This window comes from Aptenodytes forsteri, unplaced genomic scaffold (genome assembly GCF_000699145.1).
Source record: "Aptenodytes forsteri isolate BGI_AS27 unplaced genomic scaffold, ASM69914v1 Scaffold257, whole genome shotgun sequence".
NCBI classification, from domain to species: Eukaryota; Metazoa; Chordata; class Aves; order Sphenisciformes; family Spheniscidae; genus Aptenodytes; species Aptenodytes forsteri.
The window spans coordinates 1667391-1686407 of record NW_008795194.1 but is presented as its reverse complement, the minus strand read 5'-3'; the positions used below and the strand labels follow the sequence as shown (position 1 = coordinate 1686407).

At 39.4% G+C, this 19017-nt stretch overlaps 1 protein-coding gene across 1 annotated transcript in view; it reads right to left on the bottom strand.

The window, feature by feature from the left end:
* RAPGEF4 (Rap guanine nucleotide exchange factor 4) overlaps positions 1–19017 on the bottom strand; it is a 158484-nt gene that overhangs the window by 67443 nt on the left and 72024 nt on the right. The window contains exons 5-7 of the mRNA XM_009278582.1: positions 13628–13700; positions 12543–12560; positions 11399–11400 (exon numbers count right to left, since the gene is read on the bottom strand). Coding sequence (XP_009276857.1) covers positions 11399–11400; positions 12543–12560; positions 13628–13700 — 93 coding nt within the window. The remainder of the gene's footprint in view (positions 1–11398; positions 11401–12542; positions 12561–13627; positions 13701–19017) is intronic.

Below are 19017 nucleotides of genomic sequence, written 5' to 3'. Positions count from 1 at the left end.
ACACCTCTGCTATGAAGAAAGGCTGAGAGAGTTGGGGTTGTTCAGCCTAGAGAAGAGAAGGCTTCGGGGAGGCCTTCCTGCAGCCTATCAGTACTTAAACAGGGCTTATAAAAAAGATGGTGGCAGAGTTTTTAGCAGGGCCTGTTGCGACAGGACAAGGGGGAATGGCTTTAAACTAAAGGGGGGTAGATTTAGACTAGATATAAGGAAGAAATTTTTTACACTGAGGGTGGTGAAACGCTGGTACAGGTTGCCCAGAGGGGTGGTGGATGCCCCATCCCTGGAAACATTCAAGGTCAGGTTGGACGGGGCTCTGAGCAACCTGATCTAGTTGAAGATGTCCCTGCCCACGGCAGGGGGGCTGGACTAGATGACCTTTAAAGGTCCCTTCCAAGCCAAAGTATTTTATGATTCTATGATTCTATTCATTCCTGCCAATCTGAAAAAAATACAGTTAGCATTGGAAAACAGTAAATATTTCGTATTTGTAAATTTGCTCCTTTCTTCCTCCTAACTTTCTACAGAGCTTGCAGCTGCCTAACTTGATACCATTTAAACCAGGCCTGTTCACATTTGTTCTTATTGTTTTGAATTTCAGCTCATCTTCCCTGATAAGTAGTGAGGGACAGATATTTCTAAACATACTCTGAGCTGCTTCTGTTGCTAAATGAATCTTTATTGCAACTTGAGAAAAAATTGGCTCCACAAATGCACACAGAACACTGCAATAATTAACCCAAGACTGATACGGAGATGTGAAATTACTCTACCTGACATTTTCCCTAGCAAACCACATCTCTTTACATCCCAATTCACCATAGTATGTTTCTGAAAGAGGTGACCTCTTTTTACCTCTCTCAGTATGTAGCTCAAGCTGTGTAAATTCTGTGATGTCTGGCTTTTAGGGATATCACAGAACCAGCCCTGTCCTTCTGAAATGGAAAGGGACCTACGGCATGTATTTTGTAATTTATCCCCTTTCTCCTATTTCTACTTAATGTTGGCGTTAATTTTCACATCATCGCTAAAAATATTGCTTCGTCCAGCTGAAATTCTGTCCCTGCATCCCTCAACCACTCACCTCCTTTTTAAACATAACCTCAAAATCTTCTTTGGCTTAATTGACTCTACAGTGTCTCTTTGTGGACTGCATAAAGGATAAGGACTGTTGCACTATGTTAAGCAAATCACAGTGTGAAAATGTTTGCTGTTCCAGAGAAGTTTAATTACTGTAATCCAAACCAGCTTGCCTGGAAATACTGAATGTACATAGAGTATTCCCAGCTAACTTGTGTTAAAAAATCCATCATTTCTGCAATAATGTAGGAATCTTCAGCTTCTCCATGACAATTGGTTTAGGAGACTGTCTTGGGGAAAGGAAGATGCATCCTCCCCAGAATAATTTCTAGTACAGTGAAGTCCAATATTATTGCAGGTTGCCCTGTGTCTGTATTGCCACAAGGTCACACAGCACTTTCCAGGCAGTAATCCAGGTTCTCTACCTCAAACAACATAACAGAAAAGCCAGACAAAACACAAAAGACAGCATTTCAAGAACACTGACTGTAACATTGAAGAAACCAAACAGACTAAGTAGCATTCAGGAGCTCTAGCAAGACAACCTCCTGGTTTTCTTCTCGCTCTTCCTTCCCCCAGTTTGGACCAGTATACCAGGAAGACGAGACAGCCATTCTATTACACAGGCCCAGGACTGCTGTGGAGCAGTGGCTATACATTTACAGTATAAGGAATGCCAGAAACCTTACTGTTACAGTTTCATTGACACAGGTTTTTCCAACATTCCCCTGGAATCTGCAGCAGCTAACACTGACAGCAGAGTGTGAACTGAATTGGGGGAAACAAAAGGGCAGGGGGAGTGTTAGGCTCCTTTACCTTGTGGACCACTATAGTTTTGCCAGTCAAGATGAGGTACCTTGTGCAGCTCGTGACAATAGGCTTTTCTTAGGTTTATTTCCTAGACTTATTTGGAATCATTGCCAGAACCCAGCAGCCTGCAGACCACAAGCTGAAAATCCCTAATCTAGACCGGCTTTGAACACAATTAAGACAACTCAAGAGTAAGGAGGGAGAGGGGAACAAATATTTGCCTGGATCTGTATGTGTATTACAGCAGTAACAGGAATACATCATACAAATCTGTATGTAAACACAGGAGACTGAAATCATACAGATTTATTTGTGATTTAGCAGAGAATTGCAATGGAGCTGCCAGCTGGCCTGACAAAACGATCCCCTGCCAGTTGTCCCTCTGCTTCCCCTGCAGCTGACGTGGGCTGGCAGAAATGCCAGGTTTGGGGCAGGAGAGAGTCTCAGTCTGTAGCTGACAGACCTGCTAGTGCTTTGTGCGGAGGTTAGACATTTAAGGCTGCAGACCGTTCACAGCAGCCTCAAAAAGGACCGCTGTTGTCCATCCCCTCCTTGAACCCCACACCCCGGCTCTGCCCTGTTGCTTGTGCTGGCCCTGGCCAGGAACCTAATTTTCATCCAAAACAGCAGAAAATTAAGCTCAGAAAAAAGGTTTATGCGTTTCTGACAGTTCTGCTCCCTTACCACCAGGCAAGGAGGAGTCTGTGATGGAAGAGAGGGCACGCGTAGCTGGATGTAGAGAGAAGGGACGTCAGGGGGGACACACGGGGGAGCACAGGTGCCCTACAGTCCTGGTGCAGGTCACTAGAAGCTGCTGTGGAAGGGCAACCACAGCCCCACGGTTCTCCCTGGGCCCAAATGTGCGCTGCTCTGGGAGGTGATGCTCCCACCATCTTCCTATTGCACAGACACCCTCTCCTACCTCTGCTCCTAGTGTCACTGCTGGCCTTCATGTGGCTCTAAGGTGGGCTGGGTCAGAAAACGGGTTCAGGTGAAAAGTAACCACCTGGGCCATTATGCAAAAGGCTACAAGGGAAGAGTGGCATGAGAGAAGATGTTTCTTTAGCCCCCTCAGATTAATGCATTTGAAGTCAGATACTTAAAGAGTGAGGATGGACAAAGCAGTACTGGGAGGTTTACAAAGACTTAATCATAATTCTCCCCTGTTAAGCTACTGGCTCTTTCTCCATCCAGTTCATATCTAAGGTTATTATACAAATTGTTTTTATTATTTCATTTCCTAAGATGAAAACATGTGTGGCTGAGTAATCCTAATTATAAGCAGTGTAATAACTGGTATTGGAAGTAAAACCTTTTTTTTTTCTTTTTTCTTTTGGAACCTAAATTATGTATTCTTTTCATTTCTCTACTAGTCAACTCAGCTATGTATATTTGTATTTCCTCACTAACTGCTATCTTTAATTTTAAGACAGCTGCATCACTGATGATAAAGCACACAAAGATCAAACATGTTCACAATCTTGTGCCAAGCTTTCTTCCAGAAGGAAATTTACAAAAAGAATAAATAATGAAAAGTCATAAATCTTTAAACACCTGAACAGCACTTGCTCCTTAACCATCACTGGAGGTAATAGTCCAATTACATTTTCGGCTCTGTCATAGATATCTGACATTTTTGCCTCAGCAATTCTAACTCGGAATGGCTCTAAATGAGCGCCACAAACCGAACACTTGTTTTGGTGGCGGTGCTCTTTGCGTGGAGCCAGCACAACAGGCACCTGGTTCTTGACTAGCCAACACAAAAAGAAGAACAAAATCACTGGACAGCTTTTCCCCACTATTTATTAACCTCTCAAATTTTTGTCATCTGTACACAGACAAAAAAAGATGCTGCTAAATGATCAGATCAGACACATTGTTTACTTCTTACTGACTCAGAACTATAATTGACTTTGTGGAATACCAATGTCCAGCAGGTACTGTAGGACAGGCAGTCAAAATGCTCTGCGAGAGATGATATGAGTGACTAGAAGGAATCTGATTTTAAGATCCCTGATCCAATTTTTCTGCCAAACTTGAGAAAATAATTACAAGATTCAAAAAAATTCATTTTGCTGTTTCAAATATAAGTGCCAAATGTGTTACTTGTATACGCTTGACTTGTCTGAAGACATGAACCTTGAAAAGGACTATCTTTTTTTCTCAGTATAATTACCCACTCTTTCTGCCTTTCAACTGCAAGAGATAAATGGAGCATATGTGCATGTTTTTTATGGGTTGGGACAGAATCACAGAAGACACAGCCAAGGAGCAAGAGTCATCAAATGTGACTCCACAGTATATATTATCAGACTGCCCTTGCCAGCACTGGCAGGTAAGGCAATATGCTGTTTCCCCAGACAACTGGAACTGAGAGTGATGCTCCTATTGAAAGAAGGTCCCACACCTACTTCACAATATTGAGTGTTTTACAAATTATAGCGTTTTCTAGGAATTTCTGTTATTTTTCCATTATTTATTTTATTTGTCTAAACTATGATAGCAACACTCATTCAGCTAGGCAAGAGGAGTCAGAAAGGGAAAACACCTCTTCAGCCAAATTGCCTTTCCCATGCTACCTCAAGCACCTCCATAACCCTTTTGTGGGGAGAAGGTTACTGAGGGAGGAGGTGAGTACTTGCTTACTCTGCTACTCTGAAGAAGGCCAACAGTGTGAGTTAGATCCCCTCCAAATTACAAGATTAACAAAGAAACATATATAATTTAGTTTTTCATTTGTCTATTGATTTCTGAACTTCTTCCTCCCATTCACAGTGTCTCTTAGGGTTATCACACCAAGGACTGATCACGATAAGCTCCTGTAAGAAAACTCATTTGAAATGTATGAACACATATGAATTCCATGCCTTACAATGTTCTGAGTAAACCAGCGTCTTTCTGTCTGACAGTCACTCCATCTTTTCTGTGACTGCAAGCTCTTTGCAGCAGAGGCCTCCATCCCTCCTTTGCATCACAGCACACAGGACAAACAAGAATCGCAAGGTTTCAGGATAAACATAAATTGCAATAAAGGCTGACATAAAAATTAAACAAAAGCAAGAGAAGCGGAGAGCACCAAAATAATAACAATAACTGCTTGAGGGGACTCTTCATTCAGACAAATACGGTGGAGATCATACACATTAATACTCAGATGTAAAAGTCATGGAACTAAAAACTCATACAGTTTAGCTCTAACATTGACTCGAGTATATGGATTGTTGTGCTGGTAACAGAGGAGCTCTCTCTCTCTCTCCTGTACCTCTCGTTCCTCATCTTTTCACTTCTCCCTCATGATAAAACGCCCACTACCCTGATTCAGATCTTGCAGGTAGTTTCACAATGACTCAGAAAGTCATTGCAGCACTTAAAGAAGGATACAGATGCAGACACACTTTTCCAAGCTCGGTTTTCCCTTCCTGAGCAAAGGGCAGTGGTTGCTTCTGGAATGTTTTGCAGCTGTGACAGGAAAGGGAGGCTCTGTCTTCAGGTGCTGACAATTCAACTGTGCTGTGCTCTTGGACACTATTCACTATTTTTCCCATTATTCATCTTCTCCCAGGATAAATGTGGCAATTTGCTTATATTTTAAAACTGAAATACACCTACATATATTTAATCCTCTGTTGTTACTGCTCTTAGAAAATGAGGGTAAAATTTAAAGTAAGAATATTCCTTTAGCATCTGTAGGTTGCAAAATTCTGCCCTTTTCTGCAAAAAGTTAAATTCATCTACCAAGAGAAGTCTTGCCTCCATCTCTTACCAATCTCACTATCATTGTAGACAGCTCTGTTTATCCTTAGAGCTGTCCGTAGAACCACCACAATGAAAACTCCTCATTGTGGAAAGAAGGGACCATATTTTTTCTTCCAAATTCAAGGAAGGGCTTCAAGGAGCAGGGATCCTTGCACTGGATCAAGTACGCACTCAAGAGAAATTAAGTTATTTTGACACGTACGCTGGTAAATACACAGCAACCCGGACCAAGGATTCTGTTCTTTTTCTCCACAATGCTACTCATTCCTGTACAGTAATAGATCAAATGAGATCACTAATTGCATCGGCAGGTTTCATATTGAGACTACTCTGGCTAGTTCTGTATTGGTCAGATTGGAGATTATACGGTCATATTATATTGGTCAGCTTATACGATTAGACACAGCAGAAGAAACTACTTCCAACAGAAACTGCCATTAGCATCTCCAGAATTCAGGGTACACAATGAAATCATGGGTCATAGATATTTAATAGATTATCAGGCAGCTGAATTGGATAACAGAAGATGGGGTGGTGCAAGCTTTTCTTTGAGGCATCACTATTCACACTGGCATTTGGGAGGGAAGCCTACAGCTGTGTATCGTTCTCCATATGGCCGGAACTGGAGATAGCGATGTACCAAAACCTTCCCTGGCGGTTCTGCAACAATTTAGTGTATGCAAAGCCTACTTATGTAAGCCAGCAGACCTGCTAACAATTTTGTTTACATTAAAGAGCTCTGATGACATATAAAGACCTTCACATTTTTCATGATGAAGGTCATTACTAACGTATGAAAAATGTTTCACAGGCTCCTACTCATCTCACACTCCGGTCTTTGTTATCTCTCCTGCCATATGCTGTAACCATGCGACTCATTGCCAGGGACTATATGCACAGCCTCTGCACTAGCCAAATTGTTACAGGCTGTGATAATGATTGAACCCTGAGCACTTCCACTTAGAGCAAAATGAAGAACTTGAACAGACCTCTAAGCAAATTACTTTCATATATGTGAAATTGGTGCCAAAATATCAGAGCAGCCCCTAAAAGTAATCGGTACAGTTAGGACTGCATTAAGACATTATTTAGAAATATTTGCACATAGTGCTTTTATGCAACCACTTTAAAAACAGAAAAAGAAAGGGAATTATTTTTTTAACCCTATGCTAACATTGTATAGGAGAACTGACTCTGGCACAGAGCCCCAGAGAGGATAGGAATTAATGCACACATATCACTGGACAGTTATGTAAACCATCCACATAGAAAATCAGTTCTGTTATAACACAGTTTTCATGTGAATGTTGGAGAGGTTACCACTTCCAAACAAACATCTTGTCATTGCATCTATAATCTTGCTAGAACACTGCCTGCTTTCCTGCTCTCTCTCTCTTTTTATTCTTTCTTGTAGGCTCACAATTTCATAAGCACGCGAAACATTTCCCTTAGCATTCTGCTAATGCTCTATCAAATTCCACATTTGAAACTCTACTGAATATGTTAAAAGATAAGCTTTCTTCTCGGTCATCTGGGAAAAGTAAATTGAAATATAGGGAAGTCAGAAGTAAAACTATTGTGTTAGCTAATATGGTGAATGAACGTGATTATTACTGGTGTCTTGTGTGGGCTCTTCAAGGCTGCATCTACATCTTTACAAACAGTATACTTTCAAATGCCCAGAGCTATATTTAAGCGCTTGAAAATTGAAATAAGTGAATATTCATTTGCCTGGCAATGTTGAAAATTGCAGTATTTTGAGGATTAACACTTAGATTATGTCCTTCTCTGTCAACTGAAAGATCTTTTTGATATAATTTTATTAAATTAATTTAGAGTTGATAAAAAAGTTAATCATGTTTTCACAATCACTCCAATTATTTAAACACATAAAAATCAGCACAGCACCTAAGCCTTATTGAAAATTCAGTAAAGAAAAGGAATCTACATTTTATCACATCAAATTAACCAGGGAAAAAGATGGATGAAAAGGTAACTTTCAGAGGTGTATTTCAGCACATCCTATAGGAGCTTTGCTATACAAAATGTCTTCAAATAAATCACTTCCAATAAGCTTCCTGGCTAGAGGATTTGGAGTCATTACATGAAAAACATAAAGGGGACGTTTCAGCCTGTGAGCCTCACAAACTCGATCCATGTGTTTTTCGAATATTACTTCGTGCACTAGGGGGAGCTCCTGCAACTCTTTAGCACAATAGAACCCTAAAGACAATATAGGGAACATAATGGAAATAAAGCATGAGAGAGATTTCGGAAAAAAGACATATTCTTCACCCAATAGCAAGAATGACTGTATGAATCTGCACAACTTAATCTGCTTATATCTTCTGTGTTCAGTATGGTTTCCTCAGTACAAAGGAGATGAAGAAGCACTTTCCCCCTTTCAGGATGTATGCTTTCAATGAAGAAGGCACAACTTTATCTAGGTTTTAAACAGTCATAGAGATTAAGTTGTACAAAGAAAGCTAGCGTGGTTTTTGAGGTGAGATGTTGTTTTAATTGAGTGTGTCACAGGAAAAATATATGTGAGCAGGTAATCAAAGTCTGTACCATAATAAACACGAAGAATTGAAGTCCATACCATAACAAACACGGATAAGAGGACTTCATTAACACTGCTCAGTCAGCCTCCATTCTTGAAATTCTCTGCTTTTGAGCACTTAATTTTTCAGCCTTCCTTTCAAGCAGAATTTTTTTTGCATAGTTTCTTGAGGATGTGGGGATTCTTTTAGCAAACTGCAATATAGGAGATTCCATTACGGAAACTTGGATCATTAGCAGGGTTAGGACTTTTTAACTATTGACTACTTGAATAAATAGAACAATTGTAATTAATCACAGATTTCTATTCTTTCTGTGGATCGTTCCTATGCTCTCTTAGGCACAGCATCCACAGTTTGCAAAGGAGTTTAAGACATTTACTGATAGCAGAAAAAGGCATTCAGCACCACACTCCATAGGAGAGTGGAGATTCATGCTCTCGACGGGTCTGTCCTCTGTTCTTACCCACATTCATTCCTGTGTCTCTACAAGACATTTCTGCAATGCCCTCTTCTTTAAAACTACCATATATCCCATGCCTCCAGAGAAGAATGGGCTATTTCTTTACTCATTTCCTACTTGGGCACCAGTGGAGAGTATAAAAGCACAGGGGAGAGAACTGTGGTTTTCAGTTAGGGTCTGGCTTTATAATAATCAAAACGTTGCTCTAGCAACTAGAATGAGTGATTGTGAGAAAACCCACACCGTTAAGCATTGACACAGGAATGCCCAAGCAGCCCAGGACCAAAGATGAACAGTGTGGGAATTCTGCACACGCAACACGCACAGCCTGTGTTCACAAGCTTGCAGTTACACTGTAATGAGCCTCTAGTGAGCTGGTTTCAACTGAGATTTTTCAAGGCTTAACAAGACGCTTTATTTTGTAGGGGGTTGCAAATGGCACTCCTTATGCCAGAACAAGCCCCAGATGTCGAGCTGTTAGTCCAAAGAATAAGATTGCTAGTGTATCACTGGGAAAAGCTATTTAGTATGTGCTATGTATTTTCCCTCAACCTCCATGTCAGAGAGGTTTGATCCATTTCAATTTAAAAATCAGCCAGAAGCATACTCTCAGCATGGCAAATTCAGTGTAAACAGTGAAAAAGTGGCCAAATTGTAAGAACAGGATCTTGTAGTGGGAAGCACCATGAAACCCTGCTGCCAGCTCTGCTGGTAATGTATGGAAACAGAACCACTACCTATTCTGTCTGCATGCTGGAACCCGACCTCCCCCGCGTTCTAAGTACTCTTCTGTATCTTTTCCAAAAATGTATTTGAAATTATTATTGATTTTGTCATTTTGGCTTTAGGGTTATATTCATCTCACAGATCCAGCTATATCCAACTCTACCCCATGAGAATTTTCGAAAACTAGATCTAGAGAGACCGGTGTACAGATATTAGACTGACTAGTTAAAAAGACCGAAGCTGTGTTATTTTCCCTGATGTAAGACAGCTTTAAATTGACTTTGTTTCCATTCCCCAAAATATAACTGAGGACAGTAACATACTCTGTCTCAGTATTTTATGCTCAATTTAACTGCTATATTCCATTAAATGATGTGCAATAATGTAACCCTAAATGCAAATGAATTCGTGTTTCGTAAAAGAAAATCTCTTTGCTGCCTTCTCCAAATAGAATTTTTTTATAGATTTTAATGAACTAGGAAAACCAAACATCCCCATATGGTGAGAAAATTTCAAGGCACGTATTAAAAGAAAAATCTTATGTTACTCATCAAAAACTAATAGATGTGACAGGAGAAAAAAAATTAAGCTATGAAGATGAAACTCAAATAATTAGCAAATACGGAAAATCATCTATTACAGTGCTTGTAAGAGACTCAGCACAGGCTAAAAGACAAAAACATGCATTTCATATTTCAAGAGTGGAATATATTAAATTTCTTTTGAAGCAAATTATTTATAGTCATAAACTTCCCTGGAAAATTAAAACAACACACACACCCTGAAATAAATGCATCATTATGATCAGAACTACTGAAGACGTTCTGTCTAAGAGTGTAATGTTTTCTTACCATATGAAAGACTTCGAGGAACTTTCTCTGAACCTCAGAAAGTTCCTCACTCAGTCTTTTTCTGGACATTAGAGAGTAGCCTGCAGGCCTCTCCGAGCTGTATTTGCTGCTAGTCCCATAGGCATCATTCTGGCAATCTAATGATATAAAGTAAAGATACCCTACAAACATTTCCCTTTCCCTGGATGAATGCCCTTCCCTGATGCAGTAGCCATTTTGAGAGTCATGTATCACCCTAAAAGAAGCAAAATATATAAAATCTACAAACACGGGGCTGTTTTCTGGTACCCGGTTATTTTGTATTTCAAATAGCTGGCAAAAATTCTGGCAATTTGGCCCTGCAATCCCAGTATCTCCCTGATCATTCAAAACTGACTGCAGGGCATGAAGACTGACATGTTGCGTAAGCACTGTAACAGTTGTACAGTTTAAAATTGCAGGAATGAAGCTCGCTTGCAGTAAACAAAATACTTGCGTATTTATCTCTGCTGCACTTACCTTTCACTTAACACAATTAAAGAGAACTGTGGCCGTATGGCAAAAACACAGAACTAGGATTCATGAACCATTTCTATACTGTGTAGGTACTTCTGCCACATTTGTCATGGGACTGTCTGAGCTCCTCCAGGATGAAACAAGGTGACAAGCATCTGTCACATATTTACTCTCTCAGCTTCTCTCCACAGAAATGCGTACAGTGTGGGAGGGAGAAGGATGGCTGTTTTATATATGTGTCTTGGAAAGGAAGTTCATATGGTTTGCAAAGGACCTTATTCCTGTAAAAGTCATTGAACAGTTTGAGCCTGCCCCAGCCAAGTTCTGTCTCCTACCCAGGTGAATGTTACTTTGTGCGGGAGGAGTCCTGTTGTGCTAGAAAAGCCCAGCTATTGGCAGCAGTATTAATCACTAAACTTTGCTCAGTTTCTAAAATACTTTGTACCTGAAAGTGTATACCACCCTTAGCTGAGCATCACTGCCCATTAATGGGGGGATATCACTTTCTAGGAAAGACAGGTGGTTTTACCTTGTTACCTCTATCTGCTTCAGAAAATACAACATCTTTTAGTTTGGATTCTACACCCGGTGCTTTCATTGAGAGGTCAAGCAAGACCCCTGACCTAGTTTAACTCCAAGTGTAGCACTGAAATGCCAACATCTTAGAGGCGCACTGAGACTTAACTCGTAACTGTTTGTAAAATGCTTACAGAATGAAACGTGCTATCTAAGTATCTAAGAATTATTACTCAGTGCATGGAAAAATGTTTATTTTCATACAGGATAAGGCTGTGTCAGGAAGTGGTATAGCATTAGTGAATAAGACTCTAGAAAAAGGAACTGCATACCGTTACATTTATACATTTAATAAAGGCTGAATGTGACAAGTAAGAAAGGTCAGTACCCTTGAGGAAGCAGGACAGACAGACAGGGAGAGGTGGAAGTAGTTATTTTCGCATTAAGGAAACACGCTAAAATATTCATTGTCTTTATCGGCTGTCAAGAGATGTTTTTTGTATAACAAAAATACCTTTAACCTTTTAAAGACATCACACAACTGCATCCAATTAAACTCCTATGTCCAGAAAGAAGGCATCCAAGCATCTGTTTATTACTGTAAGTTTTCTACTCCTGCCATAAAAAAATCTGAAAGTTGTTAATCTTCACAGCAATGCCTGATACTGTTTCTTCCCACTATTATAATTACTTTAAACCCAGCATATAAATATTCATGAGTTCTTTCATGTGGGTCCTCATCTGGTGAGACCGAAGGCACAGAACTATTTTACAAAGGGGAACTGGGATGTAAAGTTGCTCTCTGAACACAGGAGAAAATTCACCCTGAGCAAAGGTCCAGAACAATGCCTATGCATCAGTTAAGATTCAGTTAAGCCTTAAAATAGGATGAATTATGAATTTTATGATCCATTGGCTATGCACTGGTCTTGTCACGGTGCTGCTTTTCTTCTTTACCCTCAGCACCTTTCTGACAAAGATCGCACAACCAGATTGTAACACAAACTTCGGCAGCAGTACACTTTCTAATAATGCTGATCCTGAACCAGTTGCTTTCTCCAGTTATATGATACAATGTCTAAAGCATCCTTATAATTTGTATACTGTACTCACATGCATCAGCCACATGCTTTGCATTTGCACGTGGTTCTTTTCAATTTAATGCTGTACTTTTGCATTTTTCATTACCAAATCCCACCACCACCACCAAAAAACAAAGGCAAAACTAGGTAGGATTTACCTTATTACAATTTTTAGAAACTTGGCAAAGAGCACTGCTTGACATACTGTCCTTATCTGGCAGTCCTAAAAAAAGAATACAGAAAATAAATACATACTGTATATTCTTTAAGTAACAGTGGACATATTTATCAATAGAATAGCGAATTGGAGCGTTCAATACTTTGATAACATACACATTAATCTATGTTTTTTTAAGAGCAAAACAGATTTATTCAGACAAGTTTTCTCTTGCGAACACAAAAAAGACAAAAAGCTAACTTGCGTCAATACTATAAACAGCTTGCTAAACGTAGTACTTTCTCACAACTTAATATTTGAAGTATGTAGACAGGAATTATTTATATTTTTTCATTTAACATTATCTGTGTTTTAGTACCTTGAAGTCAAACGTGACATTGAATTTGCACTAACTAGCATTGCTATGCTATGCTATGCTATGCTATTGTTTCACAAATAGAACATATTGAACACACAACATACAGGGCAAAATTTGCACATGCAATTGCTAGCCATCAGATATTGTCCTGGTTGGCATCTAAATAATCCTCTGGCAACTAAATAAAAGTACCATGATTTACAGAAGTGACAAGTTCCAAAGGCTACCCTTGGATTCACGTCTACAGCACTATCCCACAGTTTGACAGGTTCTCATGAGGCAGACATACCCAAACTTACTTAGCTGTGTAACTAAGGTCAGACAGCAGCATGTTTACTGCAGGCTGTCTGCCCAAGCACTAACCTAGGTTCCCAAGCAAGTTGTGTAGCCCATCCTAACTAAAAAAATAAGCCAGTTGGTTATATTTATTTTACTAGCAGGACTCATGGCCATGTTCCACGGAATTCATGTAACACCTATAACCAGTTAAATGTTGCATGACATCATACAGTATGCTTTAGTCAACAGGCCTGGCTCATAGTGCAGATTTGTGTACAGCTTTGTGTACACTTTTATACAGTTGGGAATGCAGTTAGGCAAGTTCCAAAGTACTTCCTACTATATGAAGTATTAATACAGTCGTAATACTGAATTGAATTTAACATTTAAAATCCAACACCCAAAACCAGAGGACTTTCATCTTCCCCTTTCTTCTCTTTTTTCTAACATCTGACATCTATTTTCTCATACTTACTGTCATTGTTGGAGCCGGCTTCCATAACACCATAAGGAGGAGTGAGAAGTCCAGACATATACTGTCGATATTTCTGAAAGACAGCGATGGCACATTCGGTCAGCTACAGATGTATAAAGCCATTCAATGGATGATGTGGTATTTACATCTGTGTGTCTGCTGCCTTGTGCTTCACATGCATACAAGCAATCTGAGGCAGTCAGACATGTCTTTACTCTTAATACTACAAGGCCCGCTTTCTTGACTGGAGCACACTGCCTTTATTTTATCAAAAGTTGTGCTAAAACAGTTCCCTCCTCCATCTTCCCCAAAGCATGACTTTGAGGGTCCTAATAAACCAATATTGTACTTAGTTGTGTGATTTCCCATAAAGGCTGTTTTAAAGCTCGTTTGAAATTACACTACTCAGCTGAACTCAAGCTAGAAAGCTACTTTATTGTAGGGATGGAGACGAGGCTGTTAACTAAGAATTCATGAGAATCATGTACCACTACAATTTTGGTGTCAGATTTGAAACATACAAGATTTAGTGCAAAAATATTTAATTCCAACACACTAAGTTTGGTTTTCAGAAACTACAAGGTTATGAAACACCCAAACCCAGCACCTCATGTTATGCATACACACACACAAAAACTGTATTATCAGATGAAACTTTGTAACTGTAAAAATAATGTCCCTTGTACCACTGTAAACTACATAATTGCAACTGATGTCAGTAACTGGTATTTTTCTTCAGTGAATGCTGGTGAAATGATCAATAAGGTTCAAAGCTCTGTCTAGGGCTTAAGAAATTCACAGAAGCTAAAAAATAACACCAAAGGAAAAAAATGTCCTTTTATCAAACACAAATCATTCAATGAATAATTGAGACATTTTTGTTTTCAATCATACTATATTACTGTCATGCTTAAGGGTAAACAATTATAATTCCCTTTTGGAACTGTCAGAAAACAAGCTTGTGCAACAGGGATGCTGATGATCAGCATAAACAAAATGTTTCATGCTGTCCTTAGGGTGTGCAGTGAGCTGAACGTGAACAACCAACCAGCCGAAATTCGTGCAGGTTTCAACTAAGCACACGTAATTGAGACAGAAAATTTCCCTCAGTACAATTTTAATTTAAAAGTTTTATCTTTTGCTCTATGGAGCTGTTTGGATGTATTTAAAATATTCTATTATAAAGAGAATATTTTATATATTCTTTATATAGAATATATTTAAAATATAACTTTTAAAATGTTGTTTGCTGGATTGTAACAGATGCTTGAATTATCCTTTTAACATTTCTTTCTCTTGGAAATAGATATGAAAATATCACCAATTCTAGCACTAAAGACTGCCTGTCTTGCATTCTAAATAATAACAAGCTACACGTATTACATTAATCTTAATAATCCAATCCTATTTTTAGACAAGCTATTACATCCTAAAGCTTAGTAATGTATTATTTAAATCTCACCCATAATCCGGCTGAAAACTCGTAGGAGCAAGACTATGTTATATCCCTGGTCAGTCACACAAAATAAATGCTACTTCATTTGAGGATAAAACTCTCCTATTTTCTTTCCCAAACTGTTTGCTTTCCCATACTCTGCATCTAGTCCTATGCCTGCAACTCAGTAAAAGGAAGAACATGAGAAATAATTATTTTCTCAGTTCAACTAGTAAACCACACATGTAAAACAAGGGAAAAACTCATTTTGGTTGGCCAAATGAAAAAAAGGAAGGCATGTCACAAGGGGTTGAAATAACATTTTATTCAAACAGTAGATAAGCATTTTGTTCTATCTTCTACTGAATTTGGTCTTGAAATGTGATTTAGAAATGGAAAATTGAAATGTTTCATTTGGGATATGATAAAACCAAATTTTATAGGGTTTTTTCTTTTGTTCTTCCTCACTGTTCATATGATATTCGTTTCTTTGTTCTGTTTTTCCAAAAATAACATTTTCCCGGAAATACATTATTAGTCCACATTTAATCCACCTTGATAAGGAACTTGAATTGTAGGAAGACAGTCATTTTCTCTTTTACTTCCTACACCACGTTCACAGTCATCATACACTGCATGGCAGTTTCCCTTCTGATTAATTCTCTAATATTTTTCCTGATTATTCTTCTCATGAAATGAAACATAGAACACACCATCTAATTTCCAAAAGATTTGGGGGCCTAGCTTAACAAAAATACCTACAGGTAGAATAAGCCAGAATTGCCCATAACACTTGAAAGGAGGCACCTAACCCCACTCAGCCCCACCTCCTGCTCAGGATGCCAAAGCCCACCAGGAACAAAAGCACGGGCTGCCAAGGACTTCAGCTCTGTCATCTTCCACATGAAGGTCCCACCCTGCCATGGGATGAGTCTACTTACGAGTCTGACACAGCAAGCTCAGTGAGCACTGCTGCCTGTGAAGGAGTTCAGGCAGCATTACCAGAAGAGGCACTAATTCAAGACATGCACTCAGAAAGCTCAGTTGTTCAGACTCCTCCAGGGGACCTCTGTGTAAATGAAACTACCTTCTATATCTGGGTATCTGGAGGGAAGGCTGATCTGACTGCCTACACATGGTCTCCCATGAAGATACCTCGGTGGGGTGCGGGCTAACATAGGAGGTATAATTTACACCTAAAATTGTGTCACTGCATCAGCCAAATTAAATGTCAAGGGACACTTATTTGTCAAGAAGTCAGGGAAACACTGTTTGCTGGAAAACCTAAGTATCCAAAGAAAGATGTAAGTAACTGCATAAAGATTCACAGTATCAGGTGGCGTAATGAAGTTCCAGGCATGAGATCTCTCAAAGCTGAGATAATGAGGAAAACACAATACTGACTGTGAGATCTATCTTGTTACCATGTCTGTAAATGAAAAGAAAATGCAATAAGTTAAATTGTACTGGTAGGTGGCATTTAAAATCATCCTGAAGATTAAAAGACTAAATATTTACAAAAGGCTTTTGAAAACATATTCCACTGGTGGTATGAACTCTGGAAAGGCTTTCCTTATGAAAGACAACAACAGCTATCAAATCATCATAAGCTTGTTTATTACCAGAAGTCTCCAAGTTCTGTAAATCCAACATGACAGCAGGTTTTAAAACTACAGTCAGTGACCTATTCACTCTGTCTTCAGATATCTACCGATTTATAAACTCTATCATGCAACAGCTTAAAGATCAGACACTTCCTGCATCTAATCTGACAGCACAAGTAATAAAGACAGTATTTTTTCTTCCAGTTACTGACCGCCTCATATCCATGCAGTGGTGAAAATTAACACGACCTTTTCAGCCACTGCTATAGCCTAAAGCACAGAAGAGTGCTGACAAGGAACAGTTGGGGATGGGAGAAAAGGAGGAAAGAGAATCACACACTTGCCTTACTGGGGAGGTGCTGTGGGTGAATTTTCATACCAACAGTTTTTAAGGCCACTTATTGTCAGGCTTTTCAGTGTGTTCCTTCACATGCTCTTATTTAGACTTTATTTGCAGTTAGCTGCAGTTAGTCTCAGGGGTTTTCATGCCTACAATAGATTTTCTTTAACTCTGTGAACATAATTTGGTATATTTTCATATGCTAATGTTTAGAAAGGCAATTACTATAATTCTGATGCAACCTATCTTTAAATTCCTTACAAATTTTTCTAGTGTACATAAGGTATATAAAATATGTCGTTGTAGTTAGTCCCTCTCTTCTGCTGCAAGTACTGAAGAGCTAATAGCTGTTTAAAGGGAAAGAAGGAGCAAAGAAGAGACCTGTGCAATACAAACACTCCAAATCAAGCCAGGCAGATGTAAAGAAAATAATGAGCCTTTGTTGTCTTCCATGTGCATTGCATAGCAAAACCACAGCACTCTAACGGGAAAGACTCAGGACTGTTGAAGGGAAGACCTTCTGGGTATAAAGCTTTGAATGCAGGTTCCACACCAGATACTCCCCCAAGTGCAGCAGTTCTCCAGTCAGCAGAGTATCTGATGGGCTGTGTAATAAGGATCCAGGTAGTGATGGTTTGTAGCACTAGGGAGTCAAGCCAGCTTCTAATGCTTCCCCATCCCACGGTAAACCTCTATGTGGCCAGATACTAGGAAGTGAGGGTCTTGTTAAATTGCAGAAGGTTTTGTAGACCACAACAGGTTCTTCGTTGAACACATGATCTCTCTCTTTCCCTTTCTCTTTCTCCCCGACTCAGAGTCTCAACCCACAGCGTCACTTTTGACCAGATGCACTTGTGCTGCTTCCTGTTCTGCCTACCACTGGCAGCAGAGAAGGTGACAAGGCAGAGCCTGCATTACTTGCAAACTTGGGAGTAACACAAAATAATTCATTTCAGTTGTAGAAATCCTAGGCCAAACGTCAAGGTGCCCTTTCTATACATGCTTTTCAAAACCTTGTGTAACTATTTTATTAGATGCTGTTATTTTGACTATTACCTGAGTTCTGCAATCCTCCTCTACTAGCTGTCCATACTCCTGTAATGGTTTCTCTTGGGGAACACATACTGTAGCTTGACAATGTGGGCCAGCTTCTCTATTTTCTTTTGACAATAAATAATTGATCACTGATGCTCTCTCTCAGTACAGCTCTGTTCTTCCTCTAAGTTGGCTGCACCAGTCATACCATTTTGGCAATGAACCACCTCCCTTGCGAGCATTACTCACAAGGGTGTGTCACTCCCATGGTGCATTGTTTCTTCTTATCTTTTTTCCAGAACAATAAGGAGTGATGTGAAAGAGCCCTTGAAGATCTCTGGACCCTCTTTTCACCCACCAAACCAAGCAAAGATTGCTGTCTCAAAGTCTAGATCTTTGCTTTGATCTGATGCTCCAAAGATTGCTCTTCACTGAACTGCCACGTAAAATCTCAGGTCATCTGCCTGCTATCCGTTAGTGTTTTCCAATAAAAAGTGCCTAATGTTCGTACAGAATTTCACAAAAAAAACCCCCTGATTATCATATTCATAGTTGTTTTTTACCCAAATCTTGTTACAAAGGGGAAACCAAACAACACACTTGCTGTTGCCCAATAGTATGTGCTGAGACCCACAGAAGACTCTGGCATAATTCTGATTTCAGATATTGCCTTCTTAGTACGTTTACAAATTAGTAAGCATATTTCTTCTAAGCAAGCTCAATCAGAAAATTTCCATACATTTCAGGTCAATGCCACTTAACTGGATATCACAAAAAGGACCTGACCCATGGCTGTTTAACATTGGATAGCAAATCATTGCTTGAAGCTGGTGCTTCACTCTAGAACACCAAGTATCTTGTGTATTACTAAACACTTGCCTTTGTCATTCACAGGATATATATATTCACCGTCACTCACAGTATAGGTAAGAGAACAGAATTGAGGTATTTCTAAAGGAAAGGATAAAGACAAATT